This window comes from Lontra canadensis, unplaced genomic scaffold, assembly GCF_010015895.1.
Source record: "Lontra canadensis isolate GAN:19392208 unplaced genomic scaffold, GSC_riverotter_1.0 scaffold38, whole genome shotgun sequence".
NCBI lineage: Eukaryota > Metazoa > Chordata > Mammalia > Carnivora > Mustelidae > Lontra > Lontra canadensis.
In genome coordinates, this window is record NW_022631032.1 from 8,944,733 (window position 1) to 8,964,656 (window position 19,924).

Below are 19,924 nucleotides of genomic sequence, written 5' to 3' on the forward strand. Positions count from 1 at the left end.
GTTTTAACTTGGAAATATTTTGCTGCCTGATAGTTTGTATGCCCTAGCTAGAAGAAGTTGATAAGCCGTCTGTTCTACCTTCCCCCTGACCCTACAGATCAAACCATATCCAGACCATGAAATTCATCTTTTAAATCTGCCCAGAAGAGGTGCATATTTGAGTGTTTAACTGTTGTTAAAGGCAGTGGAGGGTGTTGGGCAATATGAAAGGCATAGGGCCTGGAGAAACAAATTCCTCTCAGGTGGTTGGTGGCATTAAAATACAAAGATGAGGTTCGTGAACACACATTTAACTGACTGTGTGGCTGCTCTTTCAAACTCTACAGTCTTCCCTGGGAAAGGCATATTACAGTTTTAGACTTGGCCCTGCCCTTGCATGTGAATGCTAATGTCTCATACTTCCATTTCCCAATTTCACAGCAGACCTGCATGCTCATAAATTAAACTGCATTGCTCAGCATTATCGTGTGCGTTCTAGGATTTTGTCCAAAATGGCCCAAACTACTGTGTATTTCAGCAGAGCTCCCTTTGGCCACCGCCTGTTAATATATTACGGGACACTGGGACAGAGATTTGAGAGTGCAGACCAGGCAGGTAGAGCATACACGTCCCTGCACAGAGGTCTGCTTGCAAGCAGATGAGAGTGGCCCCGGGTTCAGACAAAGCGTGGGGTATCCACGGACCTTCCCCACCAGAAACAGTGATGTGTCTGCCAGTCCAGTCCAGCTGCTCATAAAAAGTCTTGAGGGGCGCCTGGGTGGCTCAGTCAGTTGAGTGACTGCCTTCAGCTGTGGTCACGATCTCAGGTTCCTGGGATCAAGCCCCACATCAGGCTTCCTGCTCAGCAGCGAGTCTGCTTCTCCCTCTCCCCTCTGCCCTTCCCCACCCCTGCTCATTCTCTCTCCCGTTCTCAAATAAAATAAATAAGATCTTTAAAAAAAAAAATCATGGTTAGAATTTTAAAAATAACAAATCAATTGAAAGAAGTGAAATAAAGAGAGCCCTGCATATGACTAATTTTTGTTACTAAGTCAGTGAGGGGAGCTTAAAACATATCAAGATGCCCACCACTGACCCAGGTTGCCAAAGGTAAAGGAAAAATAGTGATGCTCTGTTTCCCAAAAGAACAGACTAAACCCTTTGTAATCAAAATAACAAGTGCACATGGTTTTTTAAAAATTCAACTAATTCAGAAGGGCTTTTAATAATAAGTTACAGCTCTACCCCTGCCTCCTTGCATACCTCCCAAAGGTAGCCCTCCCCTTTTTAAAAATTATTTTGGGGGTTAAATGCACAACTCTAAACTGTATCCAGGAAAGATAGCCATTGAGTCCCATTATGAAAGATTGACTTAACTCATTTATACTCTGCACCCTTCCTCTCATTTTTTATGGTTCTGTTACTTTTTTATTCTTTTGTTGGTTACCTTTTTACTTTTACTCTAAAAAATATTCTTTCAGGGTACCTGGGTGGCTCAGTCAGTTAAGCATCCCACTCCTCGTTTTGGCTCAGGTCATGACCTTAGGGTTCTGAGATTCAGCCCAAGTGGGCTCTGCACTCAGCAGGGATTTTCCTTGGTCTCTCTCCCTCCCCCACTCTGCCCATCCCCCTTTTTGGGTGTGCATGCTCTCAAATAAAATCTTTGGAAAAAAAAAATGTGTGTGTGTGTGTGTGTGTGTGTGTGTGTGTGTGTATGTATAGTTTCTATCTCTTGAGTCACACAGATGCTAAATTGCTTTTCCAATATCCAGTCCTTCTTTCTTTACAAACAAATCCAGCTTTGTTGAGAACATCAGTGCACCATCTAAAAAACTATACTTTTCAGTTTAGGATTTCATCAGTTTTATCCTTTGGATAGGGATGGTTATGTCACTGGGTTCTGGCCAGTAAGATATAAGCGGAAGTTGCTGGGTCATGCCTTAGGAGAGTTTTTTATGAAGGGGCTGACTTAGCAGATAGGCATCTTTTGCTCTTCTCTCTTCTTTCTTGGACACAGATATGATGGCTGGAGCTGCAGCAGCCATTAGGTGATCTTGAGACAATCTTGAGGATAGATGGAAGGCTTGTTCAAAAAATGATAGAGAAATCTAAAAGGATTCTGGGATGTTGATGACATCAGAGCTGCTGCACTATCCCTGACCTGCCTACCTTCCCAGCTTTTCAAGGAGAGAAGTTTATGCCCTGGCTTGATTAAAATGCTATTTCCCCCTTATCTGATGCTCAGAACCAATTCTCTGTTTCTTCTTGGTAAAGTAATCAGTGCCTAGACTCCCCATGTGGCAAGAGGAAAACATTGGTGCCTCTTCCTCTTCGTCCCCTCTTTCATTCCCCACCACTTCCCATTGCTATATTCCCATAGCTATATTCTTACATTGCCAGGGGTTTAACATTATCTTTCTATTCTTTAGTCACAGTTAAGCCTTCTGTGCCTTTTCACTGATTTGACTTTAAAAAGTTGAACATCATTAAGTAGGATTTAAATCATCATGGCCACAGGGACACCTGGGTGGCTCAGTTGGTTGGACAACTGCCTTTGGCTCAGGTCATGATCCCGGAGTCCTGGGATCGAGTCCTGCATCGGGCTCCCAGCTCCATGGGGAGCCTGCTTCTCCTTCCGACCTTCTCCTTGCTCATGCTCTCTCTCACTGTCTCTCTCTCAAATAAATAAATAAAATCTTAAAAAAAAAATCATTATGACCACATAAATGCTCACTCCAGGGTCAAGTAGCCCTGGACCAATCACAGGGCTCCTAATATGAGGGTCAAATGTATTTTCTCATATTCCATAAAGAGCTTAAAATTATGTCACATTTTAATTTACATTATTTTTGGACCGAGTTATGTCACTTTTTGTTTTACTTCGATTTTTTTTTTTTACTATAGTTTAGAGAAATGCTTTCACCATAACCCCATTTGACCCTGCCTCTCCAGCCTCTTCTCTCTTTCTTTTTTCTTAGAACCCCACATTTTGCTATTCTGCTCAGTCCTCTCCAGTCTGTACAACTCATCCTAGCTTCGCCATCCTCCTACGTTGGATCCCTATCTTGTACTTTGTTGGGTTTCCTTTCTTGTTTTGCTGGAACACACCCTCAAAGAACTACTTGAAAGAGTACCTGGGAGGTACTTTGAGTCTATTCATATATAAAAATGTATTCTTCTATCTCCATACTTAATTATCTAGCCAAATAGAGAATTCCAGATTGAAAGTCCTCTTTTCGTAGAAGGATGCAGGCATTGCTAATTGTCTGTTGCATCTAATGTTGCGAAGGAGGGGTTAAATGCCAGTCATACTCTCAGCTTTTTGTCTATGCACTTTCTTTTGTTTATTCCCTAGAAATCTTCAGTGTCTTTTTTTTTTTTTTTTTAATTCTTAGAGTTCTGATATTTCAAATCAAGTGTAATCTCAGTTCAGTTGATTTTGGTTACAAGTCACAGGACACAAGCTCAAACTAGCTTAATGTCAAAAAGGGAATTTATTGGTTCATGTAATTGAAATGCCCTAGGAACTGTAGACTTTAGGAGCAGTTCAGTCATGGCTCTGGCTCTTTACTCTGTGATTTTTCTGGTTTAGGCAACTAGGTAGGTCTCAAAACAATCCTGAAAGAACAGAAAACAAGAAATCAAGGCAGATTGATGAACAATGAAATGCAATCAGAGCCTGGATGAGGCTTATCAAAGGCGACCTTTTATTTTAAACTTGTAGCTGTGGTAAAGTACATACAACAAAGAATTTACCATCTTAACAACTTTTAAGTATATAGTTCAGCAATGTTAAGTATATTCAGACTGTTGTGCAACCATCTCCAAAACTCTTTCATGGCTGCAGAACTGAAACTCTGCCCACTACAAAGCACTCTATTCCCTCTTCCCTCCAGCCCCTGGCAACCACCATTTTACTGTCTCTATGAATTTGTCTGTTCTAGGTGGTAGTTATCTTTTTGTGGCTGACTTATTTCATGGAACATAATGTCCTTATGTTGTAACATGTGTCAGATATTTTTCCTTTTGAAGACTGAATTATATTCCATTGTATGTGTAATTATATATGTATATACACATAATATAAAATGTTATATAATATATATAGACATTATGTTTATCCGTTCATCTGTCTGTGGACACATGGTTTGCTTACACCTTTTGGCTTCTGTGAATAATGCTGCTATGAACATGGATGTACAAGCATCTGTTCATGTGGCTGCTTTCAGTTTTCTTGGGTGTATACCCAAAGTGGAATTGCTGGATCATAGGGTAGTTCTATTTTTAATCTTTAGAGGAAACTCCATACTATTTTCCACAGTGGCTGTACCAGTTTGCATTCCCGCCAGCAGTGCACAAAAGTTCCAGTTTCTCCACATCCTTGCCAACACTTCTTTTTTTTTTTTTCCCTTTCTTTTTTGGATAATAGTCATCATAATTTATCTGAGGTGGTGTCCCGTGGTAGTTTTGATTTGCGTATCTCTAGTGATTAGTGATGTTGAGCATTTTTTCATGTGTTGATTGGTCGTTTGTGTATCTTCTTTGGAGAAATGTCTATCCAAGTCCTTTGCGTGTTTCTAATTGGGTTGTTTTTTATCATTATCATGAGAAGGAGACCTTCTATGGTTGGCCTAATGTATGCTGAGGGCTGAGGGACCAATGTTTAATAGGTAGAAATGGGTAGAGAGAGCATTCTAGGCAGAGAGACCAGCAGGAACAAAACGAGATGGCATTGTGGGTGTGTTCAGGTTTCCTCGGGTCACCAGGCTGTGTTGGACGACAGGCACCTTAGGCAAGCAGCCAACACTGAAGCTGGAAGAGCACAGGTGTCCCTACCTGTGGAGAGAAGGGTGGGAGCTCCACCAAAGGCAGTACCCCCCAAGGAGCCATTGACAGTATAAAAGTCCCATGGGATACAGAGCTGCCCTCAGAAAGGTCCCTGTAGCGGGTTCCTGTGAGGACAATGAGTGCAGTTGAGAGGGGTCTGCGAAGAGGCCCAGGAGGCAGCTTCCTTGAGGTTAGGTTCTGAGGTCACAGTGTCTACCAAAAATCACATTTGTTCATGTCCTGGAAGATTCCCAGTACAGCTCCACGTTGGTGTTTAGCACACCGTCCCTCCCGAGGCCTCAGAGAGCAGGATGTCTTCTGACCCAGATGCAGTCTCGGGTCAACTGCTGCCCGGGGAGGGAGCTGCCTTGACTGCAGGGCCATGTGATATAGAAGTAGCCGTCTTTACGCACTGGGCTCTCACGATGTGCACACACTATGAGGTGGAGACAACCGAAGTCGCCTGAGATGTCTCCGTTTGGACGTGGGAGGACACAGGCAGTTGAAAAAATGGCCTGCAGGAGCAGTGGCAATAAAGGTATCTTAGCAGCTCACGTAATAAAGTCTAGGGAGCAGCTGTACTAGGTTACTGCAGCGGCTTAATGAGACCAAGTCTCTGGGTTGCCCGTCACTGCTGCAGTTCCCTAGGCCTTCCCTTTGCAGTCACAGGAGGGCGGTGGCAGCCGGGAGCATGACCACCCTGCACCGCTGCGTCCAGGGTGGGAAGGCTCGGATGAGAGACCAGGCTGTCCTTGCATTTTCAGAATCTTTCCCGTGGGCCTTTGGGCGCTTCCTCCTGCATCTCCTTGGTCAGGACTGCGTCACGTGCTCCTGCCTGACCAATCACGGGTGAAGGAAGTGGCCCGCCATGGTGGCTGTGGTGCTGTGGTTTCTGTCTGGATTTGTGCCCCTTGACCCTGAAGCTGAATAAAATCGGGTTTTGTTGTGTTTAAGATTTATTTATTTTGGAGAGAGTGCGCGTGAGTGGGAATGGCAGAAGGAAAGGGAAGGAGAGAACCAGACTCCCCGCTGAGTGCGGAGCCCCGCAATTGAGAGTCCAAGGCTTGGGGTTACTGAACCACCCAGGTTTGCCCCCTAAATCAGGTTTCTTATCAAGGAGAAAAGGGGGTTGCGGTGCAACAGGAAGGGCCAGCAGATTCTCTGCCACGTCACACTCCCCCGGAACATCTGCTCATGGAAGCAGTGACCTTAAATCATTTCATTTTGGCTATATTTTGTTTTTCACTTAAATTATTATTTTATTGATTTAGTGAGGGCCGCACATGCAAGAGAATTCACATGAGCTAGAGGCCTGGGGGATGAAGCCTCACTGTCTTAATTTTAGAGTTGATACCTACAAATGTCTGCATCTGGCTTCACCTCCACCTCTGGGCACGTAGTGCTCTTTAGTTCTTCTGACCTCCTTGGATTCTAGCTCTGCCCATTGACCTTGAGGCCCAGGGACCTGCCTGTTCCCCAGGCCAGGACCCTCCTTGCTTGTACTTTTGGGCAGCCTCTGCTCCAGCCCCATGTTGTAGTATGCACACTCATGGATCACTGTGGATCACAGGAGTCTAGAAAAAGAAACATCAGCCAAAATGTGTACCAGATAAATATGTTCGTTACTTTTTCAGAAATCATCTTTGCTGGTTTTTAAATTCAAACATAGTAAAGTAAATCAACAAGTCCTTTTTGGGAGGGAGCCTGCTGCAGGTCCACTGGAGTGTTGCGTGTGACCTGGTGGGCTGCTTCAACTGCTCCAGCCCAGGCCTGAGTGGTCCTGAAATCCCTGGTTCTGTACAGTGCAGGGGTGGATGTGCTCAGACAAATAGTGGCTTCATTTGACCTATTCTTGCAGGAACAGGTAGAGTCTGTCATGGATATTGGTATCTTTACATAACGAATCCCATTCCCTAACTCTGTGATGGAAGTTTTCCCCCTCCTCTGAATGCAGCGTAGGAGGTGAAGTCCTAATGTGTCTCTTCAGGTCATCTTCACGGCCTCCATGGATGAGCTTGGGTTATCCTCATTTTCTAGGAGACTGAAGGGCTTATGAAGGTTGCAGAGCTTATAAATGCCAAGCCTTTTCCATTCCAGAGGTCCCTCAGTTGCAAGCACAGGCAGCCTCAGTTCAAGGCCAGAAGAAGTACCCCATGCCCTTCACGGTCTGAGCACACATACTCTTGTGTGCAGGAGAAATGCTTGCGCTTCAGTAGGGGGACGTGGGCAGAGAATGATCTGCCAGTCCTGCTAGTGGATTCTGAAGCAGCAACCAAGAGAAGAAACAAAAGAAGGTTTGTCTGTTTCGGAATCACAGGGACTGCAGGTGTTTCTATGAACTGCCCACTCTTTGGTACTGATTTCCAGCCAGCCCAAAAGCACTTATGCATAACATTAAATATACGTGGGATGAAGTTGGTTAAAAATTTTAATTAATCACATCCCCAAACCCAGGTCTGTTTTGATTTCATAGATCACTGCCCAGATTTGCAGTTACCCGCTCATGACTATAGCGGTCTGCTTATAGCCCAATAAAGAAGGGAAGATGAGCTGCTTGGCTTATAATTTCTGGAGGAAGTTCTGTTATGTAAAATGGGAAAGGATTGCTCTGGACTTGGTTGTGTTGTGCCCCGTGAAATTCCCAAGTGAACACCTATCTTTGAGAAGCAAGACTCCTGCCTTTGTCCTCTGCTGTGGCTCACTGGGCCTCCACTGGTCTCTTCTGCCTTCCTGGAGAGCCTGGCCAGCTTCCTACCTTTCTAGGCATTTTGGGATCTTCCTGTCAGCTCCTACTGCCCTGACGAACTTGATGGTGGTGGCAGCTTATTTTCTTTTTTAGTAAATGAACAAGCAAGCTAAACAAAATTGTCTTGTTAGAATTTTTGTATTTGATTTCATGGCTGGTCTTAAAATTGCACCAAAGGGGACTTAGGACAGGTTGGAAAGCGGTTAGATGGAGCAGCCCCGGGGATGGGCTTGGGAGGAAGGGAGGAGGCTGACGAAACAGGCATGGCCAGACCATAAGGCACATGGATGCCGCACTGAGGAGTGTCATTACCCACAACGTGATTGGGTGATGGGGGAAGCAGGAAACCGTATGTGCATGCCAAAAGATCCCTTGGGAGCTAGCAGAGATGGGCCTAGGGGGTGACACTGGGGACAGGTAAGGGCTCACTCAGGTCCAACTGAGAAATAATGAGCCCCAATCCAAGGCAGGAACTGTGGAGTTTGAGAGACGGATAACAAAGATACTGCAGAGGTGGAACTGACAGGTGCCGAGGCAAGGGAGAGAGAAGAGCCCAGATGGCTGTCAGTTTTGTTCTCTGAGCACTAGAAGGGCTACGATGTGATCCCCTGCCACCATTGTGGACAACTCTGTGGTTTTCTGCCATACAGGGAATCTCCCTGGTCTGTAGAGGGTGTGAGACTGCTTTTCCCAACACTCACTGTGGTTCATTGCCTGCTGCTGGACTGGAGCAGGGCCCTGGACATGTGCCCTGTATTGGGCAGGGGCAGAGGCAGGGAATGGAGAGAGGAATCAGGTGATGGCTCTAAGGTGCAAGCGAGGATCCTGGGTGCAGCCCAGCCAAGGCAGCAGACACAACATGGGGTGAGAGCAAAATTCAAGTCCAGAAGCGAGCTGATGCCCCAGATAGGGAGACAGAAATTTGCATCAGGTAAAACGAACAGGAAAAGCCAGCAAGTGTTGGTTGGATATTGGAGGCAAGAATGGAGGTGCTTCGGCCTAGACCATGCCAGGGAGTGCCCAGTGCTCTCTGGCTCTCATTTGGATCTACTTTTCACTTTTACCTTGTCCCCAGGGAATAAAGTGAATATTCCTTATTTGCATTCCACTCTGCATTAGACCCCATGGGATCCCTGCCCTCAGGGATTTATAATCTGTTAGGCAAGAAAAGAGCAGAGACTCAATAATACAGACAGAGTATCACCTTTAAGAGGTCAGAGGATGGAAGAGTGACTTCTAGGGGCTGCTGGGGGAAGCTGTGTGGGAGAGCTGGCATGAAAGAGACCACCTAGCTCTAGGAAGTGGCATAAACAGAAGCCCAAGGAGTGGGATCACTGGTAAGACCCAGCAGAGAACAATAGGTGGTCTGAGCTTGGGAAGGACAGGGAGCACATGTAGGGAATAGGTCGGAAAACAATTAGAGGTGGAGTGGTACTAAAATCTCCAAAGGTCTCATGCCACATGAAGGACATGGCTGAGCAGCCAAATGCCAATGGAGAACAAATTGCTGAAGATTCATCACTGGCTTGGCATGAAGTCCCGGGTTTTAAACAGTGCCTGGTGCATGGCAGACCCTCAGTAGTTTGTCAAAGTAGTTTCAGTGACTTAACCCAAACTTAAGGACTATTAATCCGTTTAGCATATTGAGAAAAGATTGGATTGGGGAGGAAGTGAAGGGTGGGGGAAGGATTCCAGAGTTTCTCTCACCACATGTGGAAGCTATCAGTGGGGGGTGGCTAAGGGTCTGTCCAGCCCACATCAACAGCTCCTCTCTAGGAACAACATTGTACATTGGTGTAAGTCCCACTGACCATGTCTGTATCATGGGACCCCATCCAGGCTGAGACTCTGGCCCTGCCCTGTCCCTTGTCCACCCTGAGACCTCATGTTCAGCTCATCCTTTACTCTGTGTGATGGCCTGGTGGCCTTCCCATGATTCCATGCTCCTTTACTGCTTTGCCTTCGGTGGCCATGGAGGGGAACTAGGATGACCAGAGCTTGTTTCTCTCATCTGCGATTTTTAAAAATCCTAACTTATACAAGAAGATAATGAAATCCAATAGTAGGGTGGGTCTCAGTAGTGATGGGAAGTGAAGACCTCATGGAATATTGGCCATGCTTGGAGGTTCATTGTATTGGGGGACATGATGAAGGATGAAGAGATGTCCTAGCTAACTGGCATGTTTTGATTGAAAGTGACTAGAAAAAGGGTGGAACTTTTTGCAGACAAGGGGTTTGGACAGCCCAAAGAAGGAGTGGGAAATGATTTCTGTTTTGAAGGCAAGGAAAGGAGCTGGTGTTTCTGGAAAACCTCCTGTGGGCCAGGCACTATTTTGAGTACTCTGCATGGGTCAACTCTGATGAACCTTTAGAACAATCTGAGGTGTCATTATCTCCATTTTCCAGATAGGTCACTGAGGCTCGAGTGGTTGGTTGACGGTAGTAGGCACAAGGCTATTCACCAAATATTTCTGTGTCCTGAAGGTGGAGAGCTAGAGTCAATTATATTTTCTAACTTGGTGAAGTTGGGCAGGGTTGTTGGAAGTGACACGTGCCAGTGTGAGGCAACCATACGGTACAGTTGCTGGCAGCAGTCCTTCTGGAGCCCATTTTGTTTCCCTCTGCTACAGACACCATATTCCAGGTAGTGACTGCTCATCGGCTGGAGTCCTGGATTGAGGGGAAAAGATGGTACAGAACAGAGCCTAAACCAGCATGGAATGTGCTTATAATAGGAACATAAAACAGACCTTTATTGTTTAAAGCTCCTGAGATTTGGGTATTGTTAGTGTATCTCATCTGGACTCTCCTGACTGATAAACTCAAGGTCACTCAGTTCCGAAGTCTTGCTACTCGGCTTTGAATCCGTGTTTATGTGGCTGGTGATCAAGCCAGTGCCAGGTGGGGTCATCCCTGGACCTGTAGGGGCCCATAAGCAAGGTCAGGGCTCAAGCTGTAGATTTGCTATCATCCGTACAGCATGGTAGGGAGTAGAGAGAAAGGCAGAGGGATTTGGTCTGCGGGCTTTAGTGTGAAGCTTCCTACCCTTGTGTTCTTTCACTCCTGAGGGTTTGTGGCCGGCGGCACGCGTCCTGTTGCTAAGTAGGCCATCTCTACTGCCTGCCGGGGCTGGTGGTTTGGAGACTTTGGCTTGAGTTTGTTGACAGCTGCACACTCATAACACTGCTAAAAACTTCATAAACTCCGAAGCCTGGAAATAGCCCAAGTGATTTGAGGTTTTGCTCACTTGTAAATGTTTGAGTATTGTGTCCACAAATTGCAATTTGAGTAACTCAATTTTGAGGCACAGCTGTTATTTGGAAAAGACCCATCTAGGAACGCAGACTCCTTGCAAAATGATTGTGCTTCATTTTTGTCAAGTATCAGAAAACCATTAAACTGCCAAGCCATATGGCAAATGCCCACTCAAAGCAGAGTGCAACAGCACACCATAATGAATCTGTTTTGGGGGGAAGGAGATAGGACAGAGTCTGGCTTTTGTGATCTACAGAAGAGCAGATTCACTGCTACACATTTCAGCCTTCTAGAGTCCTGAGTAAGGATTTTTTCCTCCCATGAAAAATTCATATAAAAAATTAAGTTATGATAGATTTTTTCCTTAGGTATATTTTCCCTTTCAAACAATATCCATTTGAGTTTCTGCATATAAAACAGGTTTAACTGGGGCAGTAGAGACTTCTCAAAGTTTACACACTTTTTCATTCCTTTATACACGAGTTCAGTAAACATTCATTAAGTATCAGTATATCAGTTAGAACTGGGTTTCACCATATATAATGGAAAAATAGAAAATAATGGTGACTTACAAGATTATTTCTCCCCCAGGAAAAAGAAGCCTGAAGGTAGGCAGTCTGGGGCTGGTATGGCTGCTCCAGGGTCATTAAGGACCTGGCTTTCTCTTGGCTTATTCTCTGTCAGACTGGGAGTTGGTCCAGTATTGCTGCCATATTCCAGCCATCACATTTTAGTCAGCAGGAGTGCAGAGGAGAAGGGCAGGCCTTTCCCATTTTAAGAAGGTTCTGGAAGTATCACGCAGCACTTCTGTTCATCGATCTTTGGCCAGACCTTCGGCACATGGACAGCCTTCCCCTGCCGCCGAGACTGGGGAATATAGTAACCTGCCAGCAAAAGACAGAGACTCTGTTACTAAAGAGAAAGGCAGAAGTGGGTAGTGGGAGGTTCCCAGCAGACTCTGTCCCACCTGGGGGCCTAGTGGTTTGTTCTTCCTGCCGGACTATAATCTTCTGGAGCACAGGGGCCAGGTTTCATTTAGCCCTGTACCTTTGAGGCACTAGCACAGTTGCTGGTAGGTTGTGATTTTAATTATCTGCTACTTGGCACTGCTCACAGGAGACGCCAGGCACTTATCATAGTCTCCCCCGTCTCTTCTACCTTCTTTGCTCCAAGGTGGCAAGTCAGCTGTGATCTGGAGTGTATTCAGCATCAGACGTTATTTCTACCAGCATGACATTACACTACCTGTTTCTCACAATCAAGTCTTAGCTTCAGGGACAAGTGACGCTTAGTGCTGAATTGTTAGGGTTGAAGCAGGGTGGAAGCCTAGAGCAGTGGTGTGTGGGGACGGCCTTCCTCGGGAGCTCCCTTCTGTGGGCACATCTCCTGGGCCAGGCCGGTCAGGAAGAGATGCCTAACAGGCAGGTGGATGCTGAGGCAGCCCTAAGGCTGTCAGGTTTTGATCGTGGGTGACTGCAAAAACAGTGAAAAAGCAGGTGGAGGTGGGGATGGTGAGCTCTGCTTTAAACATAATTGAAAGGAGGGGCGCCTGGGTGGCTCAGTGGGTTAAGCCTCTGCCTTCGGCTCAGGTCATGATCTCAGGGTCCTGGGATCGAGTCCCGCATCGGGCTCTCTGCTCAGCAGGGAGCCTGCTTCCTCCTCTCTCTCTACCTGCCTCTCTGCCTACTTGTGCTCTCTCTCTGTCAAAGAAATAAATTCTTAAAAAAATAAATAAAAACATAACGAAAGGAAAGCGGACCTAATATTTCTGGAGGACCCCCTATGGGCCAAGCATTGTGGTAGGTGGGTCAGTTCTGGTAAGCCCCATGACAGCCCTACGCAGTATGTGATATATCTCCATCTTCCCTGGGGCTCACTGAGGCTCAGACAAGTTGATGAGGTTCTTGACCAGAATGCAGGCACAGACCCTTTCCTTCCAGGCAGGTTTCAAGAATCAGCCTGATATGTGTAAAGTTGGAACACAACGCATCGCCTTTCACTTGGCAAGCCCGTAGCTGTGACTCCCTTCCACTTTCCTGCACCAGTCGAAATGCGTCCCAGCTCCTGAGCGTGGGCCTGCAAGAGACCTCATTCCATTCCTTGTGCCTCCTTCACATCTTTTGAAAGTTTTCCCAACCGAAGAGCCAGGCTGCCTGCTTTCCTGGGAGTCTTGTAATTAGGACGAGTGCTTAATTGGCATGTTTGTTTCCGCGGAGAGGTGGCTGACGGAGGAGCCTCACACTGACAATGAAGGCTCCCTCAGCTTTTGTTCCTAGCAGCACTGTGTGCCCATAGCAACAGCAGGTGAATCCGGCAAAGTTGAAAAGAAAAAGTGCCCAGAGTTCGCGTGAAGGTTGATTGCCCTGGAGAAGTTGACATACTCGTGCAGATGGAAATGATTTCCCCGGGTCCTGAAAAATGTGCTCGTCAACCCCAGAAATACAAACCGCATCTCTTGTTTTCTTTAAGATGAGGAGTCCAGTCAAGAGGTCTGTGTAATGAAAGATGTTTGTAGAATCCATTTCCATTCTGCCTGAAGCCATCCGCTTTATGTCTATAATAAACAGGGATGTTTTCAGCCCCTTTCTGAAGGGCCAGGTCCTGTTAGAGGCGCTCACTGCAGGGAAAGGTAAATTGACTGCCTCTCAAGCAATGAGCATTAGCACATTACATCTGCGGTGATGGCACTTAACCTTCCTGGCTCGCCTTTCCTTCCTGTGTCTCTGCGACGGCCTGTGACAAATGGGCCGAAGGGTGCACACTTAGGTAGAATTTGGTGCATGCGGGCCATTGGCTGGCATCACATTACCTGGTGATTGAAGTGAAATGTAGGCAGCAGGAAAGGCTGCCGTCTGGTGAGCTGGGAAAGCACCTGCCCTTCCCCAGGCAGCAGGATCTGGGCAGGAGCTGCCTTGGGCCGTCCTGATGCACTCTCCTGGGAGCACTTGAGAGCTGTTCCTGAAACAGAAATAGGAGTAAGTCCCACCTCCGTTCAAAATCCTTCTGAGGTTCCTCATTCCCTGTGGAATGAAATCAAGTCTCTGGAGACCCCCTAGGGGCTGTGGGATCTTTATACCCTCTGCCGCCTGGATCCTGAGTCACCCACACACAGCCACATCAGTGTGCTTTTAGTCCGTCACTCACCCTGGGTGATTTCTGGGCCTCTGCCACTCTGGTCCAACACACCCGTCAGGATGCTCGTCACTGGTTCAGTTCCTTCACCTTCCTTGCCCCTGCTTGAGGTCACTGTAGAGAGCCTGCACCCACATCGGGGAGTGTATTTGTTTCCTATGGCTACTGTAACAGATTGCCCTGAATGACTAGTTGAAAACAACAGTTTTATTTTCTTACCATTCTAGAAGTCAGAAGTCTGAAACCAAGATGTCCACAGGGTTGCATTCCTTCTGAAGGTTCTAGGGGAGGATCTGTTTCCTTTTGCCAGTTCCAGCTCCTGGAGGCCACTTGCACCGCTTGGTTCCTCACCCTGTCATCTGTCAAAGTCGACAGCATAGCCTCTTACCTCCTGATGGTCACTTGGACCCTTGCATCTTTCGGTGTCTGACCCCCCTTCCTCCTCCTCACTAGGACCCTCATGATATGCCCATCTGCATAATCCAGGCTAACCTCCCCATATGTGGTCCTGAATTTAACCACATCTGCAGAGCCTGTGCCTGTCAGGGCAGCAGCTGCTAGCCTCCAACTCTCCAGAGCAGAGGGATGCCCTTGGTGTCAGTGGGCGGGAAGTCGGCGTATCCAGGCCGATGGGATCCTGCCATGGACCATGGTGCACCAGGGCAGGAATGTCTTATTGGATTTCAGTCTGAAGTGGAGTGGGGTCTTGGGGTCTGAAGTGCCTCTTGGAAGCCAGAAAGGTCAGTTTATATCTGCGGCAGGCCCAGTCCAGGACTGTTTGGGACAGAACCAAAGAAGTGAGGTAGCCGCTTGCAAAGGACGATGCTCAGTTGGAGACCATACCTCATTTTCTCATTTGTTCTCCACATTTCCTGAGCACCTGTGTGCTAGACACAGTGCAGGAGGCGAGGGGACCCACGTGAATGAGAAGCCACCCCGTAGGAGTTCACCTTCTGCTTGTGGGAGAGCATGATGGGGACGAAGCAATGGCAGCTCTGTGGCAGCTGGAAGTAGAAAGTGATAAAGCAGGTCCTGGGGATATATAGCCTGGTGAGGGGCCAGGGGGTTGGGTAAACACTCCAAGGAGAACAGCTTGAAGGCAGGGATGAGGAGGAGGGTGTTTCAGGTAGCCGGAACAGCATCTGCAGAAGTGGGGAGAAGGGAAGCAGTGTTCTTCCTTCGAAGAGTGGGGTGACATGCTGTTGGGGTGGCTGTGAAGCCAGAGGTGGTCTATATCTGGAGAGGACTCTGTGGCCCCAGGTGGAAACTGTTCACCTGTCTCTCCGTTTCAATGAGAAATTCCAAGAAGGTCACGCATGCCTCCTTCTCAGCTTAAGTTCTTCAGTAGCAATTACTGCTCACTCTGCTTATTGATGAGGGCGCCTGGGTGGCTCAGTTGGTTAAGCGTCTGCTTTCAGCTCAGGCCTGTGATCTCAGGGTCCTGGGATGGAGCCCCACATCGGGCTCCCTGCTCAGCAGGGGAGCTTGCCTCTCCTTCTGTCCCTCCCCCCACTTGTGCTTGCTCTCTCTCAAAAATAATTTAAAAAAAAATGCTTCTTGATGAGAAACATCGATTGCCCACGTCGTCCCGCCCTTGCTTCGTCTCACTAGATACTACTCGATGGCAGGGCAGGTGACTCACTTTATGGCCTACATCTGCCCTCGAGCCTGAGGAGACCTGCACGCAAATCGGAACCTGGTTTATTCTCCTGGTGGCCCCTGGAGTGAGTCTGTTCTAAGGCTGTCATTGTGTTTCGTTGGGTTTGGGCGTGGGAGCAGGTTTAGTTGACGCAGGTTAGAGTACACAAGTGAGGCAGGAGCACCAACCTTGTTCCTGAGCCTGGGAACCCACACTCAGTGCCTCTTCCCACCCCAGCCGTGGCCCCAACAGGCTCGGTCACTCTGGAGCATTGTGGCTCGGTGCACTGCTGGCAAGGAAAGAAAAGACAGACAGACACATTAAATGTCATTTATACTTCTCCCCAACATCACACTCCGTTGCTGTTGATGCCACCATTCAAACAAATGATCTAATTTATAGTTTCTGGGAACTTTTGAAAAAAACAATCCAAACCCCAGGTTACCTGAGATGATGCCGTTATATGTTTTAGCAGCTCTAAAAAATTATATTTTGTCAAAACGAAATAGAATTTTGAAAGGCTTCATAATAGTTTGTACATCAGCCAGCCTCTCCAGATACAGTCATCACAAGGCTGCATTTGTGAATAGCTAAGCACACTCTGCAAATAATATCTCATTAAACCACCCACCTTCCCCAGGAAGAAGCTAGCAGCAGTAGCTTGCAGACTGCTTTCTTCTGCCGCAGTTGGGGGTGTTACTGCTGCCTTCAAGGAAGATTGAAGAAACTGTAGCCCGCTTAGGTTGGAAGTTCTTTTCACCTGCATGCTGTACCTCAGAATACATCCAGAACAACATCTCTGCATTAGGGAGTGCATTAGGCCTTCCCCCTGTCAGGACCCAGTTTCCCTCTACAGCTAGCCACCACCCTTTGCAATCTTCACTGAGCCCTCCTTGGGGCCAGGTGCTGTGCTTGAAGGTGGGAGCCAGAGATGAAGGAAAACCACTCCTATTCTTAGTGGGCTTATTGTCTGGTGGGTGGGAAAGGCACAAGAGCAGGTTTTTCCAAAAGAATGTGGTCTATGGTTTATGGAAGGTAGGTCATAAATCCCCCGACCCCAGCTAGCTGTCAGAAAAGCCAGCTCGGCAGCCATCTCCATGACCCTTGTATCCCCAAGTCTATTGCAGATGCCGTGCATTAGCTAATCCTATTTCCAATTCTCTTTTCTTTGATGCTTCCTACTGGAGAGGCTGTATTTTTTTTTAAGATTTTATTTATTTATTTGACAGAGATCACAAGTAGGCAGAGGCAGACAGAGAGAGGGTGGGGGATGCAGGCTCTCCGCGGAGCAGAGAGCCCGATGTGGGGCTCGATCCCAGGACTCTGGGATCATGACCTGAGCTGAAGGCAGAGGATTTAACCCACTGAGCCACCCAGGTGCCCCGAGAAGCTGTATTTTTGATTAAGAGCTACAACCAGAGTAGCTCTTTGCTCTTTCTTGCCTTGATCACATTCAAGATGGCTGTAGCCACAGCAGCGATCTTGTGACCATGAGGGAAAAACTGAGAGAACTGCAGGTCCTTGTTGAGCCAGTGACCTAATGGCAGCTGCCTACTTAGACTTCTTGTCACGCAAGAAACAAATAACCTCTGTGTGTTTAAGCCATTAAACTTTTAGGCTTCTGGGACTTGTAGCCAAATGGATCCCTAACTGATACAGGCACCTAGTAGGCAGTCAAGAAATAGTGATTGAAGTCACAAATGATCACCTGAGTTGAATCTTAACAGATTGGGGTATGCTGGGGGGGGTATTCCAGTTAGAGGAAACTGAAATAACATGTACAAAAGCTTGAAGCAGGAAGCCATGAGGAGCTCACAAAGAAACCACAGACAAGTATTCCCCTGTTGCTGAAGTTTGAGGCAGGCAGTGGTTGAACATAAGTCCCTGCCTTTGCAGCATTTGACTAGAAGTCCCAGCATCTTAACTTCAGTGACTTCAACAGATAGAGGGTGTCTTTTCTTGCATGACAAAAAGCCTGAAAGTAGGCAGCTGCATTGGATCTGGAGAAGCAGACAACGACGGCCAGATTACAATAGTTTCCTTAGGTACAAAGAGAGTTCCAGGTTCCAGTGACCGAGAACTCTCCATGTTACCCCTGCCACTGCAGAATTATAGTCAGAACCACCATGCATTTTTCCTGTAGGTCACTGTATTAGTTACCCTTGCTGCTGTATAAATTAACCCAAAATTTAGCATGTTAAAATAATACATTTATTATCTCATAGTTTCTATGAGTTGGGAATATTTCTATACATTACTTAAGTGGGTCTTCTGGTTTAGAGTCTCTCACAAGGCTGCAGTCAAGATGTTCACAGGCCTTCGGTCTCATCTAAAGACTTGATTGGGGAATGGCCCACTTCCACGTTCACTAATGTGCTATGGGCAGAATTTCATTCCTCACAGGCTGTTCGCACCAGAGGTCCCCTTTCAGTTCTTTGTCCCAGGGGTCTCCCCATGAGGCATCTCACAACAGGACAGCCGGCTTCATCAGAGTGAGCAAACAAGAAAGCAAAAGGGAAGCCAGAGACTTTTTGTAACCTCTGTGGAGCGAAATCCCACTCTTTTGCTGTATTCTGTTTAGTAGAAGCAAGTTATTAGGCCCAGCCCACACTCAAGGGGAGGGACTGCAGGTGAGTACTAGGGGGTGAGGCTCACTGGGAGCCACCTCCTCTCTCCTCTTCGTCATGGGCAGCAGCTGCAGCACCCATTTCATTATTGGCATGATCATCGCCACAGCCACAGTAATTTATTAAATGCTTACTTTTAATAAAAAGTAAGACTTCTCATACATAGCTCATTTATCCTCACAACAACCCTGTAAGAGGATATCATATTATCCCCATTTTGCATATGAGGAAACTGCAGCTCAGAGAGGGACTTATGATTTGTCCCCCATCACATAGCCTAACTCCAGTAGAGCTCACCGCTTCAGGAGGGAGCATCTCAGAGACAGGAGAGCCATGTCTGCCAGCATGTCCTAGAGCCCAGGCTGTTTATTCCTTTCCTTTAACCTAAACCTGACCCTGAAATCCCCAGGTGGTGGAGACTGGAAGGTGGATGGTACCCTCAAAATGCTTCCGCCCTAGATAAAGGACAATAGGTAAAATCAGAAAAGATCTGTAGGTTAGATACTCATTCTGTAACAATCTTAATTTCCTGATTTTAATCATTGCTCTGTAGTTATATAAGAAAATGCCTTTGTTATTAGAAAACACATACTGAAGTACTTAAGGATAAAGAAGTATTATGTCTACAACTTACCCTTAAACACCTGAAAAAAAAATTACAGGTAAAAATGTGTGTGTGTGTGTGTGTGTGTGTGTGTGTATTGTGTAGAGAGAGAGAATGAGTGATAAACAAAATGTGGTAAGATGTTAACATTTGGGGAATCTGGGTAAAGGATATATAGGAATTCTTGGCTCAAATTTTGCAACTCTACTTGCAAATCTGAAAGTATTTTTAAATAAGTTGGTTTTTTTTCTTTTTTTTTTTTTTTAAAGTACCAGTCTACTCTGGGACATAGTGAGTTTCACTTGGACTATCAGAGATGACATATGGGGGTCTTACATACCTCCTTTTGATTTCAAGGTGACCTATCAGAGCCCAGGGAGGTTATAGAGCTTATAAGAAGAACATGGTCTCTGCATCAGGCTGTCTGCTTTCCAGTTGTGTAGCTTCTAAGGTCCCTGAGCTGGATAGGTGACCACTTAGGATTGTGGAAAGGATTTGGGGAGGTAAGGGGGTGACAACACTAAGTGACATAGTGTTGGGCACAGGTCCTGGCCCATGGTAAAGCCTCCGTAAATGTTGTTACTGTTATTACTGCCCCCTCAGTCACCTTATAAATGAGAAGTAATAGCCTCTGTATGCTTTAGGGATGCTGATCTGGACAGTTGTCTGGTGCCAGCTCTCTAACATCAGTTTTTGTCCCCATGAAGGCAGGGTGGCCACTGCCTCGGGTGCAGATGTGCCTGAGAAGATGAAGAGCCGAATCCCAGTGGTGCTCCTGGCCTGTGGCTCCTTCAATCCCATCACCAACATGCACCTGCGCTTGTTTGAAGTGGCCAGAGACCACCTACATCAGACAGGTCAGTCAGAGGGGCCAGGCCCAATGGACAAACTGATGGCTTGGGCCTCGTAGGGTTCTGCTATCTGTTGTCATCACCACCATTATTAAAACTGCTCAGTATCGGAATTCACAGCATAACTGGTGGCATACATTCCCCCATCATATTCGGAGAGCTAACCTCTTAGCCCTGTGATATGTGGACAAGTCCTATCCCTGGCCATAAAGTTGACAACTTGTCAGGCTCCAGTATCCCCTGCCACTTGTTGCCCACAAAGGC

General features: G+C 46.8%; 1 protein-coding gene across 2 annotated transcripts in view; it reads left to right on the forward strand.

The window, feature by feature from the left end:
* The window catches only part of NMNAT3 (nicotinamide nucleotide adenylyltransferase 3), a 117,942-nt gene that overhangs the window by 32,681 nt on the left and 65,337 nt on the right, over positions 1-19,924 (forward strand). For both annotated transcript variants that reach the window (XM_032869572.1, XM_032869574.1), the window contains exon 2: positions 19,517-19,666. In XM_032869572.1, coding sequence (XP_032725463.1) covers positions 19,558-19,666 — 109 coding nt within the window. In that variant the 5' untranslated portion in view covers positions 19,517-19,557. The remainder of the gene's footprint in view (positions 1-19,516; positions 19,667-19,924) is intronic.